This window comes from Sander vitreus, chromosome 6, assembly GCF_031162955.1.
Source record: "Sander vitreus isolate 19-12246 chromosome 6, sanVit1, whole genome shotgun sequence".
NCBI lineage: Eukaryota > Metazoa > Chordata > Actinopteri > Perciformes > Percidae > Sander > Sander vitreus.
In genome coordinates, this window is record NC_135860.1 from 13,522,401 (window position 1) to 13,536,572 (window position 14,172).

At 41.5% G+C, this 14,172-nt stretch overlaps 1 protein-coding gene across 8 annotated transcripts in view; it reads right to left on the reverse strand.

The window, feature by feature from the left end:
* Window positions 1-2,743: 2,743 nt before the first annotated feature.
* Window positions 2,744-14,172, reverse strand: part of myh14 (myosin, heavy chain 14, non-muscle) — a 30,854-nt gene continuing 19,425 nt past the window's right edge. For 2 of the 8 annotated variants that reach the window (XM_078252798.1, XM_078252797.1), the window contains 20 exons: window positions 13,566-13,737; window positions 13,252-13,464; window positions 12,970-13,114; window positions 12,671-12,877; window positions 12,381-12,485; window positions 12,008-12,160; window positions 11,513-11,761; window positions 11,300-11,413; window positions 11,112-11,210; window positions 10,812-11,024; window positions 10,553-10,714; window positions 10,336-10,464; window positions 10,135-10,223; window positions 9,910-10,033; window positions 9,578-9,786; window positions 9,107-9,215; window positions 8,399-8,571; window positions 8,133-8,156; window positions 7,857-7,880; window positions 2,744-6,434 (listed from right to left, as the gene is read on the reverse strand). In XM_078252798.1, the coding sequence (XP_078108924.1) occupies window positions 6,245-6,434; window positions 7,857-7,880; window positions 8,133-8,156; window positions 8,399-8,571; window positions 9,107-9,215; window positions 9,578-9,786; window positions 9,910-10,033; window positions 10,135-10,223; window positions 10,336-10,464; window positions 10,553-10,714; window positions 10,812-11,024; window positions 11,112-11,210; window positions 11,300-11,413; window positions 11,513-11,761; window positions 12,008-12,160; window positions 12,381-12,485; window positions 12,671-12,877; window positions 12,970-13,114; window positions 13,252-13,464; window positions 13,566-13,737 (2,903 nt within the window). In that variant the 3' untranslated portion in view covers window positions 2,744-6,244. Of the gene's footprint in view, window positions 6,435-7,846; window positions 7,881-8,122; window positions 8,157-8,398; window positions 8,572-9,106; window positions 9,216-9,577; window positions 9,787-9,909; window positions 10,034-10,134; window positions 10,224-10,335; window positions 10,465-10,552; window positions 10,715-10,811; window positions 11,025-11,111; window positions 11,211-11,299; window positions 11,414-11,512; window positions 11,762-12,007; window positions 12,161-12,380; window positions 12,486-12,670; window positions 12,878-12,969; window positions 13,115-13,251; window positions 13,465-13,565; window positions 13,738-14,172 lie in introns of all 8 variants that reach the window. The other 6 variants (XM_078252801.1, XM_078252802.1, XM_078252803.1 and 3 more) reach the window with 6 other exon arrangements.

Consider the following 14,172-nt stretch of genomic DNA (forward strand, 5'->3'; position numbering starts at 1 on the left):
CTGAGTGTCACAACGATGAAAGTCAGCTGAAGTCAGCCAACTACCTCTCAGAAGACTCTCAAACAACTCAGCAGGACTCTGGTTTCATCCAGTTCGGCCAAAATGTGGACAGCTCTCCCTCCTTCTCTCCAGGGCTCTCTCCGTTGTCCATTGACCCGTGCGACTTCTCAATCCAGATGTTGACAGACATCTCAACCTGCACGCAGGCCCAGAAAAGCATCGCTGACATTTCAGAGAGTCAGTGGACAGATATTACGGATCTTTTCAGTTTTGGCAATAAGGACTTAGGAGGCTGCATGGATGTAGAGGCCTTTTTTGAAAGTATCTGTGCATGCCAAGGTGACGCTGGGCAGAAAGTCGGTGCTGATGATGTTGAATTTGCAGATCAGTCAGATAGTTCCAGCAACAAATCTGAGGTGGAGGATCTACACTGTGAGACAGGTGAGTACATATATGAATACAGTTGTCATGGAGATCAGGGATTGACCATAAACCACTTCCAGAGTGATCAGAGGAGCTTGCAGGCACCGAGACAAAATGAAGACGCTGCAGAGACGCAGTTCAACAACTTTAAGCCAAACCAAGAGACCGACATCATCCAAAACCACCTCCCCACATCGATCAGCTTCCTCTACAACGCCTCAGAGCTGCAGACGTACCAGCAGTCTCAGGAGGAGAGTCCCTGTATGCTGGTAAATTGTGAAAGTAACCAAAACTTAACACCATTTGAGGGCGTTGCTCAATCATTCTCCGTCCCACTTCATAATCCTGAGCACCGTCCCATACCGACACTGCCGCATGAGGATGACTGGCTGTTCACTGATATCTTAAAGGACAGGAAGTCACCCGACTTCTAGAAAAAACATGTCTTTTTATTGAGGTTTGTTACGGATTGAACATACTGTATGTGAAAAAAACTGTAAATGTTGAGGGTGAGGGGCAGTGGGTACCCACCATCTCTTCCTCAATTTATAGAACAAAACATCATCATCGTCATTTATACTTTTTGCAGCTAATTTTATCTGGAGGCCCTTAATTTGAATGCTTGAATGTCTTGATTTGCATTTACAAATCTGTTGTTTTTGAAAAGGTTAGCTCAGAAAGAGCTTTTCAGGATGTGCCAGGCCTATCAAAACAATCAGGTTAAATCTCAAGCAATCTGTTTGTTATACAAATACTGTGAAATTTAGAAAAGTTATCAAGCATCTGGGACATTTCTGTGACTTTTAAGCACACAAGTGACAAAGAACATGATCACAACTGTAGCTTTTCTCTGCAATTTCTCTTCAAAAAAAAAACTTGAGACTTGATTTTATTGTATTCACTTCACACATACACCCATATATTTTCTGTAAGGGCCTATTAATTGGCAGCTTTTTAGACTTCTAGCTCTCAGTGTTTACTTAATAAAGGGAAGTGCACTGTAAAGATATGCTTACATAATTATACTATAAACATGTAAACAGTGACTTCAGCTGCAAGATGAGTAAGAAGTACAGTCTCACATTTTCTATTCACTATAATAATATATTTCTTAGTTTTATTTTTACAGACCATTGCATTTTGTATTGCATGTATACAGTAGCAGCACTTTTAATGTATTCAATTGTCTTTTTGTGTTTGTGTTATGTTTTTAAGCTACCTTGCTGCAAAATGGTCTGAACTGAATTTATGGTATTACAATCAATTAAAATGACTTTGCTTGCAATTCAACCAGAAATTCTAATTCAATTCATTTTTTCAGTTTAAACCTATTTGGCAGTAAATGGTAATATACTTACTTATATACAGTACATTCCAAAGCACCACCAAAGCTTTTATGTTTAAGCTTTTAACTGTTACTTGAGCTGTGTGAATCTGTGTATTGATGGTATTATTGTATGTTATGTATGTAAGATGGTACTAGACTATCTTCAGGCAAAATTTTGCCTGAAGATAGTCTGGTACCAAAACGTTGCCTACTATTAAACTTTATATATTTTTGAGGGAGTTTTTCTTCGCAACTTTTGACCAGCTGGTCCCCCTCTGACGCACCTGTCTCACGTTGTAGATGTGCTAAGTATTTTTCTGTACTGGTAATATTGTATGAAATGTTAATGTTTAAGGTGTTGACAAAATGCATAATGCCAATAAATAAATGCTGTTATAATGCTAATGACTCCTGTTTTTTTAGTGTGTGTGTGTGTGTGTGTGTGTGTGTTTGTGTGTGTGAGATGGAGGAAGTATTCAGATCCTTTGCGTTAGTAGAAGTAGCAATATAAAAATACTCAATTATAAGTAAAAGTCCTGCATTGAAAATGTCATAAAAGTACAAAAGTATTATTGGCAAAATGTACTAAAAGTATCATGTAAAAGTACTCATAAAGCAGAATAAAATGACCTGAGTTTTAAACTATTACACGATTAATGGATTATCATTACCGATGCATTAATGTGCAAGTAGCATTTTACAGTTGTAGCTGGTCGAGCTAATTTATACTATTTTTTAAGATCATTTTTCGGGGATTTTTTGGCCTTTATTTGACAAAATAGCTAAAGAAAGGAAATGGGGGAGAGAGGGGGGACATGCAGCAAAGGGCCGCGGGTCAATATTTCCAATATTTCCCTCTGAAATATAGTGGAGTACAATGTAGCATGAAATGGAAATACTAAATACAAGTACCTCCAATTTTTACTCAAGTACAGTACTTGAGTAAATGTACCCAGCTTGTGCTCTCAAAGAAACACACAGAAAACACAAAGATCAAAACCAATGACATATATTAAAGTTAACCCCAGTCAGATGTTTTATAATTACAGCATCATTAACAAAAAAAAAAAGGCTAAAACAATAAAACACATTTTTTCCAAAATGTTTCAAGTTCCACAGTAGCATAAAGAAGCACAGAGAGACAAATATCACCTTAGAGAAGCACCGGCCTCGTCTCTTGCTACAGGCAGACAGAACTGTTCTCGTTCCAGCAGTTAAATCCACGTGTCTTCAGATTTAGGTCTATCAAGGCGTGAACAGAATCGCCATGTTTAGACGTTGATACGACATTCTGAGATTAGGACATTTAAGCGAACAGTTCTGAGTGACAGATTGTGTCTGATGACACGTGTTGTCAGCTCATTTGGCTTAGTGCTTAATGTCGGCCTCTTTGAGATAAATTACGACCTGACAAAGCAGACATTGTCAGTACTCTGTTTATCTCCACTGGTAATGTGTAAAGTGCAGCGTTTACACTATATCTTAAAAAACACAGCTTCAAACTATATCAACTGCATATTGCTAAAATAAAAGAATTGTACATACAGAAAATAAAACCCTTTAATAGGGCGTTAAATATATGTCGTCAGTAGTCAAACTCTTTCTTGATCTTTCTTCACCTCTCTAACTGTGAATCATAGTGAACCTGGCATGGCCAAAAAAAATAAAACAAAATAAAAAAAGACCAACATGTCTGATGTATATGGGGACTGCATTGCAGTTTCATTAAAATATGCCCCTATTAATTCAAACAGAAGGAAGAGGATGGAGCAGTGATAACAGCCCTGATAACCAAAAACTACTCTACGGGTTGTGTGCGTAATTAATGGTAAATGCTGGTAATGATTTATCTTTATCTTTCTTTAGTTCCAATTGAAAGTTAAAGGGCTAGTGACGTTCTTTAGAATTTAAAGGAATAGTTCTACATTTTGGGAAATAGGCCTATTTGTTTTTGTCGAGTTAAACAAGAAGATCAATATTACTCTCATGTTGGTATAAATATGGAACTACAGCAAGAAGACCTTTAGCTAAGTTCACAAATTTACACTTCTATGTTCAAAAACAACAAGCTGCATTTTTACAGGCGATTATATGCCAGACTACTTCTCGGCCGGGCGCAGTCACTTCCTGGGGTCTCTGCTTACTGTCCCAAGAAAAAGTCTGGCATAAAACTGCCTGTAAAAATGCAGCTTGTTGTTTTTGAACATAGATAAATGTAAATTTGTGAACTTTAGAGATACTGATAGGTGGATTTTGTCACCTTTGAACAGAACCAGGCCAGCAGTTTCCCCATTTCCAGTGTTAATGCTAAGCTAAGCGGCTGTAGCTTTAATATTTAGGGTACAGACATGAAAGCCTATGTTCTCATCAAACTTTCCGCAAGAAAGCAAATAAGCATAGTTCCCAAAATGTTAACTACATCTTTATAAAATTGTTATTAATGTCTACGTCAAATCTAGACATCACATTAACTCTCTGGACAGCCTTAAAGCTATGACAGGCAAACAGGTGCTGAAGAAGTTCATGAACTAAAATAAAATAAGACCTGTTGAACTGTCTGTTAAACAATAAATAGAAAATGCTGAGGGAACTAGAGATGCTTCAACAAAAGAAAACAATTTTTGAACCAGGTTTCACGAAACCATTGTCTGTTTCACAGCAGGGTCATCAAGCTGCTTGTGTTTGGTTGACACCACACACGTATGTCATTTTGAGTCGATAGAGTAAAAAAAAATCTACTTTTTTGTTTTACTTCCCGTTTGCTTCATAAAAATTCATTCCTCAGTGCCTCCATTGTCATTTTTTATCTAATACTACTAGTTTTTGAAAATGCTTTGAGTCTCGTGCTCAGTTATTCTACACAGGAACAGCGATCAGAGGCTGAGTTTATTCTACTGCAAAGGTCCAGTAGAGAACCTCACCAGCCTCTGCTCCTGTTATCTATTCTACAGCTACTCTACGTTTACTACTTATTTAAGTCCCTTTTTCTCATCCATACGCCCACCATTTGGTTAAACACAAAAGCTTTGTTTGATCAATAATTTACACAGATAATCAGTAAAAATCAAAATTACAATGTAAAAGATGCATGTCAAAATAAAATGTGATGCGTTTATCAGTTTAAAAAAAAGATCCGTTGTCACAATTTGTTCTGTTTCGGATAAAAAGAGCAATGAATACAGTATTCCACAGGTTATTCCTAATTATGTTGCCTTGGTAGACAATCCATACATTTTCTTTTCTACACCAGCAATGACTTTAACCAGTCAAACCAGTTATGCAGCAGAAAGGTCTTCAATGCAAATTCACCTCTGAGACCCGACGCTGTAACACTAAATGACCCAGTTCAGGCCGACATCAGTGCCAGACTCACATGCTTCCCCACAAGATGAGAAGAGTAGTACAGAAAATAACCAGCGACCAATAACTTAAGTTCACATTGGGTATAAATTATACAAATTCAAATTTCTGAAGCAATATGTTAAAATTTTAGTTAAAGAAACTAACACTACCTACTGCTTTGTCTAACAACATACTGTTTCTAATCTACAGAAAAAGGATTCATTTATTTATTCAATACAACTTTAATGCAGCTTTACTGCATGTTGGCTGGTTTTTTATGGTCAAATGTTTGCGTCTCTACAATTCTGACAAATTAGGAAAATTAGATGATATGTTATGGAACTTAGTATAATGTTTACCAGTTTCTGTTAAACCATGTACAATAAAAGTTTAATTAAATATTGGTTACTAATTGCCATTTATTTCTTGTTAACTCACCCAAAATGTCCCCAAATGTTTTTTCCCCTTTATGTTTTCCAGATTATTAGAAGTTTCTTATTTAATGTTTTTTTTTTTTAAGCGGACATGTGAAATCACATTATTTAATGTGTGCATTTTACTTCTCTTGTTGACTGCCTTATGTTACATGTATATAGATTGTCTCAACACCTTTCAGAAGTATTTTCCTCCAGCAGCCCTTTATGAAATCAGATTGTATATATAATCCTCATCAAAGGGTCCACAACATGGCTTAGCTTTTAAATACCTCCTAATGTAAAAGACGTGACCACCATAAAGTTTTCTGCCTGTACAGCTTCATGAAATGAGTTGATAATAATTCAATTTCCCCTAAGGAACTCGTTCAGTTTTTCAGAAGTGCATTACAGAGACGTAATGTAGAAATTTCCAGTCTTTGTTATGTCGTTTTTTTTTTTATGTCACAGTTTGTTACAAAATAAAAATGAATTCCAGTTGACTCTTTGTAAAATCAAATTTTTACACTTTTTCAGTGAAGTTGTTTTACAGTTGTAGCGCCTGATGTATTCATCCTAAATTTTTACTTTTATAAAGTACAGTGTTGTCATTTGCTGTGTGCATGTCAGCTCCTTCACCCCTGAGCAGTCGAGGCTGTGAGTGGCTGATATGTGTGTGTGTGTGTGTGTGTGTGTGTGTGTGTGTGTGTGTGTGTGTGTAACTGAGTCTATGTGTGCGTCACTCTGTATTGTTGACGCTGTAGGGCGGCGGAGGGTCCAGGCTATGTTCAGAGGAGGGAGTCGGGGTCCCTGGGAGTCCAGAGGAGGGGGTCGGCGAGGCAGGGGGCTCCTCCGAGTCAGAGTTCTCCAACGAGAGGTCGTCCACTAGCGCTCTGCGTCCACGCAATGCCAGGGGCAACGGAGCACGCCTGGACAAGAAGAGAGGCAGAGTTACAGTATGTCCTGCTGTGAATCAGCTGAGTGCATTTCTCTGGAAAACTACCATATTGGTTTGAATATGAGACGACCCTGATTATAAGTCCAACCACCATTTCGCAACACCTGATTTTGGAAAGTGACTTTTTTTAACATACAAAGCATTTTAAAATATTTTTAAAGCTAGTCCAGTCAGTCCCAGAGATACTATTAGTCCAAGGAGAAAGTCTTCATGCTTTAAGTCTTTTCTCTTGCGAAAGCGAAACATGAAATCTTTCCATTAAAGCAGAACGTAAATTCAACTTGTCTATGTACTTGCACACGGTCAGAATTGGCCGAACACTGGCTGTTTCTGCAAACACATTGGGAGCCACTTTTGACTTTCAGGAGCCATCAGAAACACCTGTAGGTTAAACTGAGCTTCCTTCACACTTTTAGGACTGACTTTCTTTAAAAGACACACTAGAAACGGACTTGAAGAAACTCACTAGCCTAGCATTAAGGCTACAAACAACCCATAATGCAACCCCAATGCCACTCTGTTGGTGCCAGTGGTACATTCAAAAAGAATATCAGCTGTTGTAAATAGGTACTTGAATATAATACAAGCCCCACTTTTTATAAAACCTAATTTCCAGAAAGAAATATAATACAATATAATATTGTCTTGTATTCAGCACAATACGGTAGATCAGCCATTTACTTACTTAAAAGGCTGCTTCTCACAATTATTTTCACTATAGATTAATCCATTGATTATTTTTCAATTAATCAATTAATTGTTCAGTCTAAAAAGTGTCAGAAAATGGACATTAATGCCGATCACAAGTTCTGTGATGTCCGACCAGTCCAACAGTCCAAAACCAAAAGACTCTCTATTCACGAAGATAATAAACGGAGAGAGCAGCAAATGTTCTCATTTAAAAAAAACTAGAAACAACAAATGTTTGTTTGCATTTCTGCTTGATAAATTACTTAAATGATTAATTAATTACTAATTAATGTTTGACAATGCAAATCAATTAAACAACTGATTGTTACAGTTCTATTTGTTCTTAGGAGGAGAACAGCAGAATAAACGTGGAATAATACAGTATGAAGGGCGAGAGCTTAGCAACAAAGATCATTAATGAAGCACAGCCATTACATGCATTATGTAACTACTGATGAAATGCGCAAAAAAGTAAACAATGAAAAACATCCAACACATGTACTAACTGTACATGGGCATTAAGCCTCCACCCTTGTCATGTCACGTAGAAATAGTAGTTTGTTAGACAGACAGACAGACACACACACACACACACACACACACACACACACACACACACACACACACACACACACACACACACACACACACACACACACACACACAAACAAATAATACAGATAAAACACACACATTGACCTACTGATCTGGTCTCCATTCAGGAATGCTGAGTTTTGGAGTGATGGACACAGATGGACAGTTTGTCAGTGTGAGATGGACACAAACGGATGCAACAAAAGAGCACAACAAAACAAATCATATTGAGTTAATGGGGGTTAAAAACAAACAAAACAACAATAAATGATTATTCAAGCACACATGTACACACACACACACACACACACACACACACACGCACACATGCACACACGCACACACACAAACAAATAATACAGATAAAACACACACATTGACCTACTGATCTGGTCTCCATTCAGGAATGCTGAGTTTTGGAATGATGGACACAGATGGACAGTTTGTCAGTGTGAGATGGACACAAACGGATGCAACAAAAGAGCACAACAAAACAAATCATATTGAGTTAATGGGGGTTAAAAACAAACAAAACAACAATAAATGATCATTCAAGCACACATGTATACACACACACACACACACACACACACACACACACACACACACACACACACACACACACACACACACACACACAAACACAGTTACCTGAGCTGGCTGCGGAGCGCGGTGATCTCTCGTGTCATGCTCTGGCTGCTGTCGGAGAGCTCCTCCAGCTCTCTCTGCAGCTTCCTCTTCTGGGCGTTGGAGCGAGAGTTGTCCTCCTCCACCTCCTCCAGCTGCCTCTTCAGCTGCTTTAGTCGGACCATGGATTTATCCAGCTAGGAGAAGGAAGGGATAAGAGAAGGGGCGAGAGGAGCGGAGCGATGGAGGGGATGAGAAGGAAAAGGACGGAGCGTATTGCAGAGGTCGGGGTGAGACACGAGATCGGAGGAAAGAGGGGAACAAGAAGAGAAAAGGACGGATATATAAAAAGCGATTAGTCTGGGAACAGGAGGACTGATAGGGATCAGGAGTCAGATTAAACCTGGCAGATTATCAGCGATGATGTTTTGGGAGGAGAGTCAGTGTCTCTGCTGTGGCTGATGGATTTATTTTTTGGAGTAGAATACACTCAATTTTACCAATGAACACACAGATGCCAGAGTGGGATTAGGATTAGGTTGGATCGAGCTGAATAAATCACTCATTTTAAGATTTTTTTAACACTCTCTCTGTGCCTTGGTTCACAACTAGAGCACCGACCTGAGCAGACCTGACCACAATTAAATGATTATTTAATGCTATGTCTCTGGCTATACTATTCTGTGTATCCTCTCTTGTAGATCATGTATAATAAAATAATAATTTTCTTACCTGTTCTCTGTACTGGTCTGCGTGTCTTCTCTCGTCGTCTGCCTGCATCATCACCTCCTTCAGTTTCTTCTCTGTCTTTCGCATCAGTTTGTTGGCAATGGCTCGTTCCCTGAGAGATAGAAAAGTTTCTTATAAACTATCTATTGCAATTCAAGACATCTATCGTGGTAAACATTACCATCTATATTACCAAAAATAAATAAATAAAGAAACAGGGCGTTTTAATGGACATGGAGTGGCCTTAATTCACCCTCGCCCATTATTATGTTATTTCATTTTAACTTTGGGTATCCGTATAACATGACAGATCTTTATTTAGTACATTTTTGTTTGTCGATTTATAGGTACTGCAAGCTTCTCTTTAAAAACCACAAATATATAAAGTGAAAAAAAAGAATCGTCAAATGATTTATTTTTAAGGGTATTTCTTTCAAACATATCTGTACTAAGGTGCGTGTCTCTTTCTCTCACTGTCTCTCCTGTTCCAGCTGCTCCTCCATCGAATCGATCTTGGCCTCCAGGGCGGCGACGCTGAGCCTGTGTTTGCCCCTTACTGCTCCCTCCATCTCCCCCAGTCGGGTCTTCAGCTCCTTGTTCTGCCTCTCCAGCTGCTCCCGAGCCACCTCTGCCTTCTGGGTCAAAGTCCTCTCTCCCTGCAGCTGCACGGTTAGAGTCTCCACCTGGACGGCGAGGAGAGCAGCAATGAGACCGTGCACTTACATGCATGTCACAAGGTGACATGAGAGAGTGGTGGATGTGTGTGTGTGTGTGTGTGTGTGTGTGTGCAGGGATATCTAGTGTACCTGTAGAGCAGTCTTTCTTTGTCTCTCTGCCAGCAGTTCAGAGTTACTCTGCTCCTCCTCCAGCTCCTCCTCCAGCTGACTGACTCTCGCTTCTAACCTCCGCTTCTCTTCAAACAGTGCGGTCCTGGACAAACATTACATTTTAGTAATACCAACCCACAAGTCCACATATCAACCAACAACACGCTGATTAACAGAGTATATCTGTAGTAGAGTGGTACTAACTTTCCAGAGCTGCTGTTGACCATCTCATCGGCCATCTCATCTCTCTCCTGCTGAGCCTGTCTCCTCTGCCTCTCGGATACAGAAAGCTCCTACACAGACAAATGAATGCAGTCGGGGGTTGAAAGTCACTCAGAATACCCACACCATTTAAAAAGCATTATATCTTAATATTTCTGTTGGAGTTCAGTTAAATACACGCACTTCAGTTAACTGAAGGACTTCTGCTTCCAGAGTTTGGATCTTCTTTTCGCTGTCTTTCGACTGTGCGACCACCTCTTCCCGAGCCAACTTGCTCTCATCTAGCTCACGCAGAACTTCCTTCATTTGACCCTGTGAGAAATAGAGACTTTTTATTTTTAAATGCAGGCCATTGAAAAGTACAGAAAATCAATGTATATGTGTGGGAAAATGTCCTAACCTGCAGCCTCCGTAGCTGCTTCACAGTCTCCTCTTTTCCGCGGCCGGCTGTCTCCACCTGGGTCTCGGCTTCCTGCAGTTCTGCTTCCAGCTGCTTTTTGGTCGACACAGCCTGAGACCGCTGACTACGCTCCTCCTCCAGCTGGATCTCCAACTCCCTCACCTGGCATAGGAAGAAGGACAAGAATGTTTTTGAGCGATTTGGAGAAAAGAACAGCAACAACACACTCTGTGATTTCCTCTCTCCCTGCTCTCTCTACCTGCTTGCTGAGCGCCCTCCTCTTCTCCTCTCCCTTCTCCTCGTTGCTGCTTATCTCCCTCTCAAATTGAGCCTTGAGCGCCTGCAGAGTGACCTCCAGCCTCAGCCTTGAGTTCTCCGCCTCGTTCAGCTCCTCCTCCAGCTCCTGCGTCTGAACTCGCAGGTTCTGGGCTTCTGTTTCTAAGCTCCTGCGGGTGCGCTCCAGCTCATGGACCTGACGCGAGAGCAGAAAAGAGGCGGTGACTCACTAAGGTGCGAGACAGAGAAAAGAACAAAGGAGTCCCAAGAGGAAGATTCTTACGCTCTTGCCGACGTCGTCCTGCTGGTTTACAAGCTGCTCCATTTCCAGACGGAGCTGCTTGTTGGACCTCTCTAGCTCTTCCCTCTGGTCCTGGGCCTCCTACACACAGAAACACCAGAAGATTAATCACCGCAACCGCAATGTACATAACAAAACATTCTTGTATTATCTGCTCTCAATATGTTTACCTGCAGGGCTCGGGAAAGTGCCAGATATCTTGTGTCCTTTTCTCGGCTGTCTGCTTCTGCTCTGTCCCTTTCCTCTGCCAGCCGAGCGCTCACCGCCTTTTCCTCGGCCAGACACTTAGGGGTGACGGAGACAAAGTTAGCGGTCAAGGAAAGACAATTTAGGAGTATTTTTCTGCAGCCTGTGCATGGAAGAGAACTGATAAGGGCTCTGACCTGGTCAAACTTCTTCTGCCTCTTCTCCAGGGCCGTGCAGTTCTGTCTCTCTCTCTGCAGGGCAAGTGTCATGTCCTCTATCTCCTCCCTTAGTCGCTCCCTCTGCCTCTCCACCCGCTCCTTCTCCTCCTCCTTCTGTCGCTCCCTCTGGATGACGCTGTCCAGCTCTCTCTGGAGTTTCCTGCGCGTCTCCTCTCCGGCTTCCACCGCAGTGTTCACCTCCTCTGACTGCTTGCGAAGCTCTGCCAGCTGCAGAGGTGGAGCAGAGCGGGGTTTATAAATGCCATGGATGTGTTTAAAGAAACTTCACAAAGCAATAACCATCTAACCGTCAGTTTAACATCTTTAGTCTACTTTGAATAATGTGAATTTGTTACTGTGTTTGGGTAGTTTGGAGCTTTTATTGCTGTGGACCATGGTCTGGAATAACATAAATTGATAGATTGATCTATTTTAAAGAGATGAAGCGGAAGTTCCAAAGTTCTCTTGAATTACCTGCTGGGTATGAGTCTGAATCTGTCGGGTCAACTCTTTGGCTCTCTCCTCCTCCTCCTCAAGTCTTTCCATCAGTCCGTTCTTCTCCTCCTCCAGCGCTCGCACCCTCGAGCCCAGAGCCATCTTTTGACGAGTTTCATCCTGCAGCAGTTCCTGAGAGAAAACAAAAGACAACAGTGTCAACCAAAGCCTGGCGACACGCCTGTTCATGTGTGGGTGTTTTTGAGTCAGGATTGGAGCCAGTGGAGGATTTTCTTCAAGATGTTTAAAAAAAAACTATTGCCATTCTCTCAAGTGTTAAAAGTGTCTGTGGCTAACGCTTAACATCACACCTGACCCCACCCTGGTGCCTGTGTGTGCTTCACTTTGTTACCTTGGCATCATGCAGCTGGCTCTCCAGGCTGCTGACCTCTTTAGTGAGACGAAGTGTTTTGGTGTCAGAGGAGGACAAATTGCTGGAGAGAGACTCAATCTCGCACTGAAAAAGACAGAGTGGGGATAAAGGTGAATTTACAAGGAAATACAAAAGGATCCCTTTACTGCAGAACCAGAATGAGATTTTGTGACATTCAAAACATACAAAGCCACACCTATTTGAAAACACAAAAAAGTAACTAAACATATACATTTAAGGTTTGACAGTGTGCTTGTAGCCATTTGCACCTGTAGCTTGTGCATTCGCTCTTCCTTCTCCTCCCTCTCTCTGTCAGCCTGAATCAGGCGGGCACCGAGCTCCTGCAGCTGACCCTCGGCCCTCTTGCGGCCTCTCTCGCTCTCCGTGCGGCTCGCTTGGAGGCTCTTGAGCTCAGAGCTCAAATTCTGCCTCTCCTCCTCCAGCATGGCTTTGGCCTTCTCCAGGGACTGACGTGCCTGTAAGAGAACATGGACAAAACAACTGATGAGCGACATGTTAACATATGTACGTTTATGTGTTTTTAAATGTGTGTGTATGTCCCTCTTACTCTCTTGCTATTGTCCAGCTGTTCCTGGAGGCTGTCTATGGCAGCGCTGTGTTTGACTCGGACTTCTGATAGCTGGGCCTCGTGGCGGCGAGTCTCCTCTTCAACACACCGCTGGAGATCATTTAACTCCGCCTCCCGGCGAGACCTGCGTAGACGGAAGAGGGTCAAAGGTGTCTAATTCTTATATCATACTTTCTTTTTCAGTCCTGATCTGACAACAGAAACACAAATATTGAACTAACAAAGCCAAAATTGATGATAATTTATGAGCACATCATTTACCTTAGCTCCTGCTGGGCAGCTGTGGTGTCCAGAGTGTCCTCCAGCTCAGTTCTCAAAGCCTCCAGCTCTTCCCCCAGGTCTCGCCTCTGTTTCTCCGCCCTTTCCCTCATTCCTCGTTCATTCTCCACTTCCTCCTTCAGCTCAGACACCTGGGACATGGCCTCCCTTAGCGCCCTCTGAGCCTCCGCACGACGCGCTCCTTCTTCCTCCAACCTGACAGAAACAGATAAAGATGAGTTAAGGGAAAAATCTATGACCTGAAAGCCTTTATTTGTGTTACTGCGTCGTCTATCATATGTCGTCCTGTGTCTCACCGGCCCTGCAGGGTGGTGATTTCCTTCTCCTTCTGAGCCAGACTGCCCCTCAGCTCGGCGGACAGCATGCCCAAGTCCGACAGCTGCTCCTGGGCCTCCAACGAGTCGTTCTCCATCCTCCTCCTCCACTTCTCCTGCTCCAAGCGCCCCTGCTCCTCACGCTTCAAGCGCTCTGTACACAGTTGTAGAAGCCACAGATTACATATTGCAGTATTTCAACAGTACCAACACTGAGACAAAGTTGGATAACGGGAACTATGACTGTGAATGACAAGGTTGTGAGATTGCTTTGTAGCTAAGGCTAAAATGTTGAAATTGTTTTATCTTAATACAGAGATCATTTCACTCATTTTCTGGATATATTGTATTTGAACAGTTTTGGAAAGTCTCAAAAAAAAAAACTTTAAATAAAACATCTTTCAAATACAAAAAATACAACTCAAAATACCAAAAGTTTCTACATAAAATCAGTTCATATTCTAAATAAATTTGACTCAGTAATTTGAATGCCATCACGCATGCAACCAAACCCAAGCATCGATCACTACATAGAAAACCCAGTTACATTACACCTGTGGGTTGCCTGTGGAATGATATCAGGACAGTT